This window comes from Dermochelys coriacea, chromosome 12 (assembly GCF_009764565.3).
Source record: "Dermochelys coriacea isolate rDerCor1 chromosome 12, rDerCor1.pri.v4, whole genome shotgun sequence".
Lineage (NCBI taxonomy): Eukaryota > Metazoa > Chordata > Testudines > Dermochelyidae > Dermochelys > Dermochelys coriacea.
The window spans coordinates 41,696,439-41,712,198 of record NC_050079.1 but is presented as its reverse complement, the minus strand read 5'-3'; the positions used below and the strand labels follow the sequence as shown (position 1 = coordinate 41,712,198).

The following is a 15,760-nucleotide window of genomic DNA, read 5'->3' as shown; positions in this document are numbered from 1 at the left end:
GGACTCGGCCGCAGACCCCTAGCCGCTGCCCTGCCTCCCGCCGGGGCCACTCTAGGCCTGAGCCCAGGACAGCCGGGTTAGCGGCCCCTGGCTCAGCCCAGCAGCCGCCCGCACCCGGGGGACCAGAGCCCCCGGCCACACGCCGCCGCGGCCGGCTGGGCTGGGCCCAGGCCGGCCCGGGCCCGACACTCGCCGGACCAGGGGGCCCGCGGGCGGGGCGGGGCGGGGCGCCGAGCCGAGCCGAGCCGAGCGAGCTGCCCCTCCAGCCCCCTCCCTATTTACCGGCGACGGCTTCGCCTCCACTTCCGGCTGCGATCGCGGTCATGTGACAGCGGCTCCCCACCTGACTCGGAGCCCGGAAATGTGGCACGGGGCCTGAGGGAACCGCCGCTTCCGGCGTGCACCATGGCAACGAAACAGCGCCGGTCCCGGCATGCATCGCGGCCCCACAAACACTACCGCTCCCAGCATGCCGTGGGGCAGGCCCGCGGAATCCGCGAGGTCCAAGATGGCGGCGGCGGCGGCGGAGCACGTCGTGGCGGACGCCGGGGCCTTTCTGCGCGGGGCGCCGCTCCAGGTACCGCGGCGGGGAGCGGCGAGGCGAGGCGAGGCGAGGCGGGGCCGGGGGGCGGTTCCCGCGGGCCGGGCCTTATGGGAAAGCTCCGGCAGGCGAGAGCGGCCGGGCCGGGCCGGGCCGGGCAGGGATGGCGGGAGCCGTCCCCGCCGCGCGGAGCTCCGGGGCCCAGCCAGGGCGACTTAGCGAGGCCCTCCCCGTGATTCTTTGGGCCTTCACAGCGTGCCCGGCGAGGTGCCCCGGCCGCCGCGCGTCGGGCGAGGGGTCAGGCTCCCCCCGTTCCCAGATCCGCCGCCCCCGGGCCGGGCTGCGCGCGCCCAGTCTCTCCTCTCGCCCCAGGCGGAAGCGGTGCCCAGCCGCAGGCCTCTCCTGCGGCCCTTCTCTAAGTCCAGTCGATCTTTTCGGAGATGGGCGACCACAACTGCACGCGGTCTTCGAGCTGTGGGCCTAGCGTGGATTTATAGAGAAACAGTATGGTCTGTTCTATCTATGGCGTGATGGTGCCGCGCCTTCTGTTCGCTTTTTTGGCTGCTGCTGCTGCTGCACATGGAGTGGATGTTTTCAGAGAACTCTCCACAGTGACTCCAAGGTCTCTTTCCTGAGCGGTAACAGCTAATTTGGACCCCATTATTTGTCTCTGTAGCTGGGGTTATGTTTTCCAATGGGCGTTACTTTGCATTTATCAATATTGAATTTTGTCCGCCGTTTTGTTGCCCACTGCTGCCCAGTTTAGCGAGATCCCTTTGCAACTCTTTACAGTCTACTGTGGATTGAGTATTTGTATGTCGTCTGCAAACTTTGCAACCTCACTGTTTATCCCTTTTTCCAGATCATTTATGAACATGATGAACAGTGCTGGTACAGACCCCTGGCACATCTCACTATTTACTTCTCTCTGTTCTGAAAACTGACCATTTATTCCTATCCTTTGTTTGTTTCCTGTTTCTTAACCAGTTACTGATCCGTGAGAGGACCTTCCCTCTTATCCCGTGACTGCTTATTTTAATTAAGAGCCTTTGGTGAGAAACCTTGTCGAAGGCTTTCTGAAAGTCCAAGTACACGATATCCACTAATCACCCTTGTCCACATTTGTTGACCCTCAAAGAATTCTAAGAGATTGGTGAGGCATGACTTCCCTTTACAAAAGCCATGTTGACTCTTCCCCAACAAATCGTATTCATCTATGTTTCTGATAATTGTGTTCTTTATTACAATTTCAATCAAGTTGCCTGGTACTGAAGTTAGGCTTATTGGACTGTGATTGCCAGGATTGCCTCTGGAGCCTTTATAAAAATTGGTATCACATTACCTGTTCTCCAGTCATCTTGTACAAATGTGGTTTAAGTGATAAGTTACATACCGCAGTTAATAGTTCTTTGATTTCGTGTTTTAGTTTCTTCAGAACTCTTGGGTGAATATCCTCTGGTTCTGGTAACTTCTTACTGTTTAATTCATAAATTTGTTCTAAAACTTCCTCTGATGACACCTCAATCTGGGATAGTTCTTCAGATTTGCCACCTAAAATAATGGCTCAGATGTGGGAATCGCCCTCACATTTTTTGCAGTGAAGGCTGATGCAAAGAATTCATTTAGCTTCTTCAGAATGGCATGCTCCTTTAGTACCTTGATCATCCAGTGGCCCCACCAAAACACTGCCTTTCTGTCTCAGCCAGTGGCTGCAGAGCAGGGGAGCCAAGCCTTCCCTGAGCCTGGCAGCCCCTCTCCCATCTATGGGGTGAGAGGAGGTTGGGGTGTTTCAGCATCTGGCTCCATGGTGATGGGTGCTGTATATGGAGCTGCTTTGGAACCACACCATGCTGTCTGCAGGGATGGGCATCCCCGTGTGCATTCTGGCCTTGGAATCAGAGTCATTTGTCTGTTTGTTCCTAATAGCAGGAATTCTTGTGTTTCTCATACAACAGGACTTTGGTAGAAACATTTACACTATTAAGGAGGTGGTCAGTGAAATCCGGGACAAGGAAACCAGGAGGCGACTGGCCGTGCTGCCCTACCAGCTTCACTTCAAACAGCCCTTCCCTGAGTACGTTAAATTAGGTAGGTGAGCTGGTCTCAACGTCAACTAGCAGAGCATTGTCCTAGCTGCTAACTCAGTATCCTTCCTGCCCGGGCTGGCACTTGAACAACTTTTCTCTGAATAGGTATTTTTCGTCATAGAAAGTGTGCCTGGATTCCATTAACCGTAGCCTTGGATGTCAATGTTAAATGTCAGGATGAAAGCCCTATTCCTTTATTTAGCTCCTGCTCCTGTGATTGAAACAAACAATTTTAAGTTTCAGAGTAGCAGCCGTGTTAGTCTGTATTCGCAAAAAAGAAAAGGAGTACTTGTGGCACCTTAGAGACTAACAAATTTATTAGAGCATAAGCTTTCGTGAGCTACAGCTCACTTCATCGGATGCATTTGGTGGAAACAAAAAAACCAAATGCATCCGATGAAGTGAGCTGTAGCTCACGAAAGCTTATGCTCTAAACAATTTTAAGAGTCCCAACATACTCTCACCATTGCTGCTGTTAATCTACTCCCCACCCGACCCAGGACAGCAGAATAGTCAGTTTTTACTTTTATTTCTAATCACTTTTGCTTCCTAGTTCTCATGCAGTGGCACAAGGCTGTGGTCTTTGGGTTGAAATCCCTCTGGGGGAAAGTTAGTGTTCAAATAAAATTATTCTCATGGAATTTATTTCAGACATTCCACAGAGGGGATCATTGTCACATCTAAATGATTCTAGTGGCTGTAATAGATGAGGAGAGGCATGATAGATTGTAGGAATCTTTGAGCAGCTTAGCCCATTACTACTAAAACCTACATCTTGAGCCTAAAACAACCTTACTGTCACTTTTCAAGAGAAAAGTGATGCTATGTCTGGATTCTTTCCAAAAATATTCTTGAGCTCAGCAGATAAATGCTCTTTGATAGAGCAGCCCAGACAGTTTTTATGTAGAGCTACCCCTAGGCCTGTAAGAAAAGGTTTTAAGGTGAGATTTAAAAAGAAAATGCCTTTAAGAGGGTGGGGGCTATGGGAAGAATTCTCAATAGATGGGAATGGTTCAAGTGAAAGAGCAGCCTCTACAGCTACCCCAAGCCAACCTCTGTATTTTGTATTTTTCTGAAAGTTCTAATTGCCTGTGAAAGCGCTTATTAGTATCCATGTATCTGCTAACTGTTGGACTTACCCAGGTGGAATCCCCCAATGACGGCACTCTCACTTTGTTATAGTGACAGATTTTTCAAAAAAGACTGGCGACTACCCCAGTCTGTCAGCCACAGATCTCCAGGTGCTAGCCCTAACCTACCAGCTGGAGGCAGAGACTGTTGGGGTGGCTCATCTGAAGACAGAGCCAGAAAAAAAGGTAAACTCTCCTGGAGTGACTAACCCAATCCGCTACCCTCGTGCTGTGTAGGTCCTTCAGGATTACTGTCTTCAGAAGCGACTGGGCTTTTCAGAGATGTTTGGTGAGGGTGTAAAGTCGTGAGAAAGGTGAGGGGAATGTTTAATCCCTATTCTTGATGTAAAATTCAGTCTGCATCTACTGTCATGGCCTGGTGCCATGTCACATGACCCTTTTGGTCTGGTCTCCAAAAAGCTCTGCTGGTTTTAAGAAATATCTGGCTGCATTATAGAACTTAGGTGAAATATTACATCTGATTACACAATATAATCACACCAGTTTCAATTCATGGAGGATAGGTCCATCAGTGGCTATTATCCGCATGTGTCTGTAACCTCTGTTTGCTAGAAGCTAGGAATATGCGACAGGGGATGGATCTCTTGATGATTACCTGTTCTGTTCATTCCCTTTGGGGCACCTGACATTGGCCACTCTCAGAAGACAGGATACTGGGCTAGTTGGACCTTTAGTCTGACCCACTATGGCCGTTCATACGTTAAATTATTTTTGGTCATTTATTTCAAAATGTGTCAGCAAGTAACAATACGGACAACAAAAAAATTCAGAAAATATTTGACAAATAGATTCCTTACTAGGCATATTAATACAGAACTTTGAGTAATAATTCATTTAAACTACTATACAGAACCATATTTCCCACGTCCCTCAGAAGCAGTGCAAGGCTGGTGGAAGTCAGGGGTAAGGGAGCGAAGAGAGGGAAGTAAATTGCTGGGAAGGAACCTGGGTGTGAACTTGGAGGGTTGTTGAGTATGGGTGGGAAAAGTATGGAATAGGTTTTTTTGGTGGGTGGGAGGGACTATTAGGGAGCTTCTCCCATGCAGACCCTAGCTGACCCCTAGCCTCTCCCATTCAGTCAGGCACATGTGTCCCTCCACCCCCACTCAGACACCCACTCCCCCCATCCCCATGTGTTCTTGCACCCCCTGTCCACATGTGTCCTTCCACCTCCGTTCAGACACCTGCACCTTGCATCCCCATGTGTCTGTACCCCAACCCAGCTACCCTCTATCCTTATGTAGCTCTTCATAGAATCATAGAATATCAGGGTTGGAAGGGACCCCAGAAGGTCATCTAGTCCAACCCCCTGCTCAAAGCAGGACCAAGTCCCCGTTAAATCATCCTAGCCAGGGCTTTGTCAAGCCTGACCTTAAAAACCTCTAAGGAAGGAGATTCTACCACCTCCCTAGGTAACGCATTCCAGTGTTTCACCACCCTCTTAGTGAAAAAGTTTTTCCTAATATCCAATCTAAACCTCCCCCATTGCAACTTGAGACCATTACTCCTCGTTCTGTCATCTGCTACCATTGAGAACAGTCTAGAGCCATCCTCTTTGAAACCCCCTTTCAGGTAGTTGAAAGCAGCTATCAAATCCCCCCTCATTCTTCTCTTCTGCAGACTAAACAATCCCAGCTCCCTCAGCCTCTCCTCATAAGTCATGTGCTCTAGACCCCTAATCATTTTTGTTGCCCTTCGCTGTACTCTTTCCAATTTATCCACATCCTTCTTGTAGTGTGGGGCCCAAAACTGGACACAGTACTCCAGATGAGGCCTCACCAGTGTCGAATAGAGGGGAACGATCACGTCCCTCGATCTGCTCGCTATGCCCCTACTTATACATCCCAAAATGCCATTGGCCTTCTTGGCAACAAGGGCACACTGCTGACTCATATCCAGCTTCTCGTCCACTGTCACCCCTAGGTCCTTTTCCGCAGAACTGCTGCCGAGCCATTCGGTCCCTAGTCTGTAGCGGTGCATTGGATTCTTCCATCCTAAGTGCAGGACCCTGCACTTATCCTTATTGAACCTCATTAGATTTCTTTTGGCCCAATCTTCCAATTTGTCTAGGTCCTTCTGTATCCTATCCCTCCCCTCCAGCGTATCTACCACTCCTCCCAGTTTAGTATCATCCGCAAATTTGCTGAGAGTGCAATCCACACCATCCTCCAGATCATTTATGAAGATATTGAACAAAACGGGCCCCAGGACCGACCCCTGGGGCACTCCACTTGACACCGGCTGCCAACTAGACATGGAGCCATTGATCACTACCCGTTGAGCCCGACAATCTAGCCAGCTTTCTACCCACCTTATAGTGCATTCATCCAGCCCATACTTCCTTAACTTGCTGACAAGAATGCTGTGGGAGACCGTGTCAAAAGCTTTGCTAAAGTCAAGAAACAATACATCCACTGCTTTCCCTTCATCCACAGAACCAGTAATCTCATCATAAAAGGCGATTAGATTAGTCAGGCATGACCTTCCCTTGGTGAATCCATGCTGACTGTTCCTGATCACTTTCCTCTCCTCTAAGTGCTTCAGGATTGATTCTTTGAGGACCTGCTCCATGATTTTTCCAGGGACTGAGGTGAGGCTGACCGGCCTGTAGTTCCCAGGATCCTCCTTCTTCCCTTTTTTAAAGATGGGCACTACATTAGCCTTTTTCCAGTCATCCGGGACTTCCCCCGTTCGCCACGAGTTTTCAAAGATAATGGCCAAGGGCTCTGCAATCACAGCCGCCAATTCCCTCAGCACTCTCGGATGCAATTCGTCCGGCCCCATGGACTTGTGCACGTCCAGCTTTTCTAAATAGTCCCTAACCACCTCTATCTCTACAGAGGGCTGGCCATCTCTTCCCCATTTTGTGATGCCCAGCACAGCAGTCTGGGAGCTGACCTTGTTAGTGAAAACAGAGGCAAAAAAAGCATTGAGTACATTAGCTTTTTCCACATCCTCTGTCACTAGCTTGCCTCCCTCATTCAGTAAGGGGCCCACACTTTCCTTGGCTTTCTTCTTGTTGCCAACATACCTGAAGAAACCCTTCTTGTTACTCTTGACATCTCTTGCTAGCTGCAGCTCCAGGTGCGATTTGGCCCTCCTGATATCTTTCCTACATGCCCGAGCAATATTTTTATACTCTTCCCTGGTCATATGTCCAACCTTCCACTTCTTGTAAGCTTCTTTTTTATGTTTAAGATCCGCTAGGATTTCACCATTAAGCCAAGCTGGTCGCCTGCCATATTTACTATTCTTTCGACTCATCGGGATGGTTTGTCCCTGTAACCTCAACAGGGATTCCTTGAAATACAGTCAGCTCTCCTGGACTCCCTTCCCTTTCATGTTAGTCCCCCAGGGGATCCTGGCCATCTGTTCCCTGAGGGAGTCAAAGTCTGCTTTCCTGAAGTCCAGGGTCCGTATCCTGCTGCTTACCTTTCTTCCCTGCGTCAGGATCCTGAACTCAACCAACTCATGGTCACTGCCTCCCAGATTCCCATCCACTTTTGCTTCCCCCACTAATTCTACCCGGTTTGTGAGCAGCAGGTCAAGAAAAGCGCTCCCCCTAGTTGGCTCCCCTAGCATTTGCACCAGGAAATTGTCCCCTACGCTTTCCAAAAACTTCCTGGATTGTCTATGCACCGCTGTATTGCTCTCCCAGCAGATATCAGGAAAATTAAAGTCACCCATGAGAATCAGGGCATGCGATCTAGTAGCTTCCGTGAGTTGCCGGAAGAAAGCCTCATCCACCTCATCCCCCTGGTCCGGTGGTCTATAGCAGACTCCCACCATGACATCACTCTTGTTGCACACACTTCTAAACTTAATCCAGAGACACTCAGGTTTTTCCACAGTTTCGTACCGGAGCTCTGAGCAGTCATACTGCTCCCTTACATACAGTGCTACTCCCCCACCTTTTCTGCCCTGCCTGTCCTTCCTGAACAGTTTATAACCATCCATGACTGTACTCCAGTCATGTGAGTTATCCCACCAAGTCTCTGTTATTCCAATCACGTCATAATTCCTTGACATCACCAGGACCTCCAGTTCCCCCTGCTTGTTTCCAAGGCTTTGTGCATTTGTATATAAGCACTTGAGATAACCTGTTGATCGCCCCTCATTCCCAGTATGAGGCAGGAGCCCTCCCCTCACAGACATTCCTGCCTGTGCTTCCTCCCGGTATCCCGCTTTCCCACTTACCTCAGGGCTTTGGTCTCCTTCCCCCGGTGAACCTAGTTTAAAGCCCTCCTCACTAGGTTAGCCAGCCTGCTGGCAAAGATGTTCTTCCCTCTCTTCGTAAGATGGAGCCCGTCTCTGCCCAGCACTCCTCCTTCATGGAACACCATCCCATGGTCAAAGAATCCAAAGCCTTCTCTCCGACACCACCTGCGTAGCCATTCGTTGACCTCCACGATTCGACGGTCCCTACCCAGGCCTTTTCCTTCCACGGGGAGGATGGACGAGAACACCACTTGCGCCTCCAACTCCTTTATCCTTCTTCCCAGAGCCACGTAGTCCGCAGTGATCCGCTCAAGGTCATTCTTGGCAGTATCATTGGTGCCCACGTGGAGAAGCAGGAAGGGGTAGCGATCCGAGGGCTTGATGAGTCTCGGCAGTCTCTCCGTCACATCACGAATCTTAGCCCCTGGCAAGCAGCAGACTTCTCGGTTTTCCCGGTCAGGGCGGCAGCTAGATGACTCAGTCCCCCGGAGGAGAGAGTCCCCGACCACCACCACCCGCCTTCTCCTCTTGGGAGTGGTGGTCGTGGAACCCCCAACCTCAGGACATCGCATCTCATGCCTCCCAACCAGTGGAGTCTCCTTCTGCTTTCTCCCCCCAGACATATCATCTGGTCCACTCTCCGCATTGGTACCTGTGGAGAGAACATGAAAGCGGTTAGTTACCTGTGTCTGTGTTACTGGAACCCGGACATTCCGCTTACCTCTTCTGGAGGTCACATGTTGCCAAGCTTCTTCACTGGCCTCTTGGCTCCTCTGTGCAACCTGCTCTATATCTTTAGAGCTTTGTGCCCCTAGAAGGCTATCCTGAGTTTGGTCCAGAAAATCCTCAGTCTCTCGTATACAACGCAGGGTCGTTACCTGTTGCTCCAGACCTTCAATCTTCTCTTCCAATATGGAGACCAGCTTGCACTTTGTACAGACAAAGTCGCTTCTGTCCTGTGGAAGAAAGACAAACATGGCACATCCAGTGCAGGTCACAACAGCTGAACCCCCCCCTTCCATATCACCTACCTACTATGAGCTTCCTCAGAGACGTTGGCAAGATGTAAGCCTCACTGGGCTCACTCCAGGCGAACTCCCAGGCAAACTCCTGCTGTGAGCTGCTCTGCTGTCCCCGCTGCTCCGCTGGTTCGCTGCCGCTCAGCTGCACCCCTCCCCCATCACCATGTGGCTCTGTATCTCCCTCCCCCCCATGGCCCTATGCTTCCACTTCCATTCAGTCTCTGCCCGAGTCTGTCCTCACCCACTACCCCTTATGAGCCCCTGTTTGACACCCACTCCCCAGCCCCGTCTTCTGATCTGGCCTGCTGTGAAGAAGGTTTTGCAAGCTGGCTCTCTCTCTTCCCTAGCTGGCTGGGAGCTGCTGCTGTGTTTAATTGCCACAGCACCCTCAGGTGGGCAAAAGGCAGAACTGCAGTAACTTTTCAACAGAAGCTTTTTTCTGTGCAAAAGATTAAAAATAGGCACGGCTCATTAATTGTGCACACATGCAGTGGCACAGAGTTCCCTGAGGAGTAATCTGGTAAACCTGCATTAAAAGAATGCTAATTTTGTACAACTCAAACACTCAAGTTAGGAAATATCAGAATTTAAAATTGTGCTCCCTTGTGATTATCCATTGTCGTACGTTCTCTAATTCCATGATCACATACTGTTTCTTTTCTTCCATAGCCCAGGTGAACAAGCAGCTTGCAGGACTTGCCCCATGTTGAAGTCCCCTTTCCCACTACCCTTCCTCCAAATAATTCCAGTCTCTATAAAATGTATAGAGCAAAAAATTAAATACCTTACAATGCATGTAAACAGCTGTCAGTTAATAAGCTATGGAATCACAAAGATTTACCTGTTAGAAGTCTGTCGCTTTTTATGGACATACTACAGGTGATATCTACAACCCCACTCTGGCTCCTTTACGCTGGATGAAAGAGCCAAGCTACATTAAGGGGCTCTAAAAACCCCAGATTTGGCCCAGAGAGGATTCATAATCTGTCCCAGAATCATAGCGTATCAGGGTTGGAAGGGACCTCGAGGTCATCTAGTCCAACCCCCTGCTCAAAGCAGGACCAATCCCCAATTTTTGCCCCAGATCCCTAAATAGCCACCGCAAGGATTGACCTCTAAACCCTGGGTTTAGCAGGCCAGTGCTCAGGCCATTGAGCTATCCCTCCCCCCAAAGGTGTGCTTCCCCCACCCCCATCTCCAGTCCCACACTCCATCCCTCACATGCGAGTTCTGGGGCGCAGCTTATGAACTATGTAGTGTAAACATTATATAATTGAGAGATCCTGGGGACTGAACACAGAGCTGTAACAGCTTGTTTCTAGCCGTCTGTTAAAGCGCAGTCAACTGCCTGCTAGTCAACACCTTCCATTCTGGTTTGGAAAACAGTTAAAGTCAACTAAGCTCCATTGCTGGAAGGATTCATAGAAATGCCCCAGGCCATCCCTGTGTTGCTGGCTTAGGAACTAGACCAGGGTGGCTCTCATCATGCATTCTGCTCTGCCTGCCAAACTCATTGTTGCTCTTAATCCCCTGCAGGTTCAGTTGAGCTCCACCATACAGCATCCAGAGGCTCCTGTTCATGTTGCAGGGTTCCACCTGCCTTCCAAGGTAACTGTTTGCATTAGCTATGGTAGTGGTCTCGTATCCTCCAATGAAAGGCGCTAGCATGGGGCGGGGGGAAGGAGGAGGGAAGAGCCTTCCACACTTATGAAGGCTCATCCTCTGCTGTGGGGTAGGTAGAGATCTTTGTATCCTGGGGAAACTGAGGCAGAGGGAGGTTCGGACTTGTCCAAAATCTCACAAGTCAGTCAATGGCAGAATACTCCTTGAGGGATTCTGCACCAAAAAAAAACAAAAAAACCACCAATTCTGCAAAATATTCTGCATCTTTTATTTGTCAAAATAATGCAATATAAAAATCACACCACTTTCAATTGTTTTTGTAATTTATTTAAACTACAATACAGAAAAAAGTCACTATTCAGCATTTCCTAAACACATGAAAGTTAAGTTACGAACACTTGTTAACTAATTCCAGGATTGTAACTAGAATGTAGGGTTTTTCATTTAAATTATATTACAGAACACCAAACAGCCCATTTAAAAAAAAAAAAGTGATTTTAAATTGCTTAGACTTTCATGCATGAAAGTCATACAGAGATCAACTGAGGCACTTTCCTGTGTCCCACTAACTTTCTTCTATTTTTTTCAAACCTAGTCCAAGCACTTGGAGGAAGATGCATGTCTGTCCACATCTGAAAGTGGCCTGCGTGCAACAGCAGAGGAGAGCCAAGAGTTCAGCTCCTTCCTGTACTGGAGGAACCCTCTGCCCAGCATTGAAAAGGACTTGCAGGAGCTGCAGGTGAGAGGCAGAGTGTCCTCTTTAATTCCTTATTCTTTGCCCAATTCATTTTAGCTGCTGCCCAATTCATTTCAGCTGCTGCTTCCTTGCTCCCTGGTTTCTGTGGATTCTCTTGCTAGCTCACTCCTGTCTACCTTTGTGGCAGTTAGGTTGGTGCCCCCTTCTCCGGCAGCACTCACCTTGCCTGTCTAGGTGCTGCATAGGTCACATCTGACTGAGTGTCTCTCGCCCTCCAGAAAGTTCACACGGCTTCCATTAGCCCAGAGGTACCGGCAGGTCTCCAGTCTGGGGAGGATCAGGAAAATGCTGGGGAGGATGGAAGTGAAGGGGACAGTGATGATGGTGAAGGCTGGATAACTCCCGACAACATCAAACGGATCCAGCAGGGTATGGGGCATTGTGATGCTCCTGCCAATGTGCAGGTTGGCTGTGTGACCACAGACTTTGCCATGCAGGTAAGGAGTGACTGGGTGACTGCAGTTATAACATGCCTAGATGAATGGAGGTCAAAGCACCTGGGCTTCTGCAAAGGGAGGATTCCGCCTCTGCTGGACATCACTGAGCAAGTCAGCAAAATAACGGATAGAGGAGGAGAACTAGGGCATGTAATTCATTAGGGTTTTCCAAACCAATAAAGTACACACACACCCTGCAGGGTGAGAAGCAAAGTGCCTGGGTTTGAAACTGGCTTCAGTGGTCAGTTTGTAACATGGAGTTAATGGGGACACCTAAGCACGAGTGGAATGCCAGAAACATCTGCACTCTATTGCCCTGTAATGCACTTGCCTGGCCAATGAGAAAAGGGGTGAACAAAGGCTGATGCCTCACTGCCGATGGCATTTCAGTTAGTTGGCTCTAGAGAAGAGATGGGCCCTACCCAGGCTTGGTAAATAGTCAATATCTGGTTTTAGGGCATAAACTAACCTCTAGCGAATAGGGGTTAGGAAGAGAGACACCTCCATGGGCAGTTATTGCCTAAATTGCCCAACACCAGGTTTTCTGCTGCTGCAGCAGGTACTGGCCCCTGGGAGAGGTTCCTGGGCTAGATGGACTCCTGTGGGCTCTTCTGTCTACACTGTGGTAACAAGACTCCAAGGCAGCAGTCAGTGCCTTCAGCTGTACTGGGGAGCAATAATGCCTCACCGTGCTTTGGGCATACAGCTCTTCCCAGAACTATCTTTAGGCCATCCACGAAGCTGGTTCTGTATCAGAGGCCTGCCATCTGTATGTGTTTGCTACAATTCTGTCAATGTGCATTGTTGTTTGTATGTTGATTGGTGCCTTTAAGAGCTGCCTGGAGGTTCCTCCTACAGGGTTTTCCCCATGGCTATTCCTCCTCTTTGTAGAATGTTCTGCTCCAGATGGGTCTCCACGTGCTGGCAATGAATGGCATGCTGATCCGGCAAGCCAGAAGCTACATCTTACGCTGTCATGGCTGCTTCAAGTACGTGTCGCAAGCATCGGAACCTGTTAGTGAAGAGCAGTGTTACTCTTGCCAAGGAGGTGTCAGGGGGTCATTGGTGCTTAGCCAGCTGAGTGGTGCAATATAAATGTTAAACAAAACAGTTGAGTGCAGACAGGGAGATTAAGCCCAGATATCTCAGTTCTAACCAGTACTATCCCCTCTTCGTCCTGGGCTTCCTCTGAGCAGGGATGGCCGCTTTATCCAAATACTGTGGTGGAGTATATTTGGGGGGATAAATGCCGGTCATGGGTTAAATTGGGTCTGAACAAACTCATTCAGATTGCAGCCTAGGTTCTGAGACTCCAGTAATGAAAAACAGGTGCATTAAGCCAGCGCATCACCTAACTCCATGGGTCACCTTCCTCTTTCGGGATCTGGTGCACAGACTGGCTCCATCCTCTTATGAGGGTTTGGGACTTTAAGCCCAGACCAGCTGGTTGCTAGAATCCAGCTTGTGGAGAGTGCTGCAGCCACCCTGTGATACTGGAGCACTGAACCCCTTCTGTGGTTTTCTAGGACAACGTCTGACATGACCAGGGTCTTCTGTCCGCACTGTGGCAACAAGACACTGAAAAAAGTTGCAGTAAGCGTGGGCGCTGATGGCACCCTCCACATGCACTTCTCCCGCAACCCAAAGGTCCTGAACACACGAGGGCTTCGGGTGAGTAGCTCATCATTGGGACTTAGGCACAACGTGCTGGCTGGTGTGCTGTCATGACAGCTTAGCAATCATAGCAAAACTGAGTGAGAGCACCAAGGTCTCTTGTTAATGGGTTGGGGCCCCAGGCACAGAGGCGTGCTGGGGATGTTTTCACACTCCAGTGGTGAAATAATACAGGGTTTGCTTTCACTTGTGCTATGGCTTGTTGGCATGGAAGGAGTTTCTCAGATTAAGACCAGCAGGGACCACTGCGATCATTTGGCCTGGCCTCCTGTCATAGGATTTCCCTGAATTAATTTCTGCGTCTAGTAGCTGTGGTTGAACTAGAGCACATCTTTCAGAAAATCTTGATTTAAAAACTTCTAGTGTTGGAGAATCCATTAGGACCCTGGTAAATTGTTCCAGTGGTTAGTTACCCTCACTTAGTTCTGGCCTACATTTGTTTAGCTTCAGCTTCAAGCCATTGTTATGCCTTTGTCTGCTAGATAGAAGAGCCCCCTCATCTTAAATTTTGGTGCCCTATGCAGGTACATAGACTGATTCAGTCACCGCTTCACAGATCACTGAGTCTCACTATTTGGGGATGAGTTCCTGGGAGGAGCCAGCCTCCATCTAATGTCCTGGCTTTGCAAGGGGACTCTGCTCCTTAATGACCCTTACTCTTTCTCACAGTACTCACTGCCTGCTCCCCAAGGGGGGAAACACGCCAGCAACCCCCACTTGGCTGAGGACCAGCACTTTCCTCAACAGCGGCTTTCCCAGAAGGCAAGGCAGAAAACCAATGTCTTTGACCCGGATTACATTGCAGGAGTTTCTCCCTTTGCAGAAAACGATATCTATAGCCGTGCAGCCAACCTGCAGATCCGGGATGCAGCTCTGGGTGCAGGCCGGCGGCGCATGAACCCTAACATAGCGACCAAGAAGTTTGTGAGGAAGAGATGAAGGGAGGGGACTCCACTGTGATCTGGCTGCATCATGAGGGAAGGGCTGTTGACTCAGGGCAATAAGCAATGCCACACTTCCATGTCTGGTCTCAGAAGGATAAGAATTGTCACTGGGCATCCCAGTGTGATTCCAAAGCTTGTTACGCTGGCTGGATTCAGAGGGGGTTTGGGCCACTGCTTCTATGCTCAGCTGGCCACCTAGCGAGCCAGGAGACACCTATGGCTGGGTGGCAGCATTGAGCCTGTTAAGTGATTCTCTGAGATGTGGATTCTGAGCTGAGCTGCAGGAGGGAAGAAGGTGGTACTTCATCAAACTAGATCTGGAAAGCAAATCTGGCTTTTATCCACTCCTGCCGCTTTCCCCGAGCTGTATAACCACGTCTGACACTTCGGCATTTCTAATAAAGAAGGGAATTGCATTTCATGTGTTTCACTTCAAGTTGGCTACACTCCAGTAAGGTACAGGCAAAACATGTTGACTGAACCAGCTGTGGAAGTAGTAAACGGTAGAACTTGGCCTCATGTTGGCCCTTGCATGAAGATGCTGGAAATGCAGCTAGTGCTCAGGGTCCCATTAAGAGACCAAGCGGGGTGGTTGTGTCTGATGTACGCATTGTCAGTTGTGAGGGATCCGTAACGAGGGCAATAAGGCTCAAGGTGCGCATGCTGTTGCCGGAGCCAGTACGTGCAGCAGGAGGAAGCCACATGCTTTTCCATGACTTCCGGCTCCCAGCTGTGAGTTGCTGAGATAGATTGATCCCAGAGCCTGCTGGAGAGTTAGGGGTGACAGCTTCTCTTGGTGCTGGCTGGGCCACCAATCCAGCTTCTTTCTCACTGCAGGAAGAACAACCCCCAGAGAAAGTTAAGTGTTGTATGCACACACCAGGGCAACTTGCCTACACTCTGTGCTCTGTACATGCAGCATAGGATGGACAATAGCCAGCCCTCCTCAGTCCATTTCCTGGGAAGAGACAGGAGCAGAGTTTGCACCCATCCCCTTGGGCTTGATAGCCATTACCTGCGTTGCCACAACAGCAACCTCGCTACATAACCAAGGGCAGAAGCTGGGTGCTGAGGTAGAGTCTGTTCTTTCATATTTACCCTTGACAAACTAACATCTCAGCAAGTAGCCCCAGACAATGGGACTGGAGCAAACAGCCGCACCAGCATCCTGCGTAACACAGCTTGGAGCATCCAGACGGAACCTGTGTTATAAATCCTTTGGCGAGCTTCCTGTAAGTTAGGCAGAAGGTCTATATTCAGGTAGAGCAGGGCTTGGAAACTAACCCAGTTCTGCCACAGTGGGATG

At 49.7% G+C, this 15,760-nt stretch overlaps 2 protein-coding genes across 5 annotated transcripts in view; one reads left to right on the top strand and one right to left on the bottom strand.

Moving 5' to 3' along the window:
* The window catches only part of WWP2 (WW domain containing E3 ubiquitin protein ligase 2), an 86,449-nt gene extending 86,067 nt beyond the window's left edge, over window positions 1-382 (bottom strand). For 2 of the 3 annotated variants that reach the window (XM_043494722.1, XM_038367758.2), the window contains exon 1: window positions 283-382. The gene's annotated coding sequence lies outside the window, so the exon portion shown is untranslated. The remainder of the gene's footprint in view (window positions 1-282) is intronic. The other variant, XM_038367754.2, reaches the window with a different exon arrangement.
* On the top strand, window positions 369-14,870 carry NOB1 (NIN1 (RPN12) binding protein 1 homolog). Of its 2 annotated transcripts, XM_038367760.2 has the most exons (9): window positions 369-577; window positions 2,497-2,629; window positions 3,811-3,944; window positions 10,556-10,627; window positions 11,238-11,381; window positions 11,618-11,836; window positions 12,728-12,825; window positions 13,363-13,507; window positions 14,180-14,870. In XM_038367760.2, the coding sequence occupies exons 1-9, from the start codon at window positions 434-436 to the stop codon at window positions 14,447-14,449; spliced, it is 1,359 nt and encodes a 452-aa protein (XP_038223688.1). In that variant the 5' UTR covers window positions 369-433; the 3' UTR covers window positions 14,450-14,870. The 2 variants fall into 2 exon arrangements, with proteins under 2 accessions (XP_038223688.1, XP_043350658.1); XM_043494723.1 differs by lacking the exon at window positions 11,618-11,836 and having other exon boundaries at window positions 420-577.
* The last annotated feature ends 890 nt before the right edge of the window (window positions 14,871-15,760 follow it).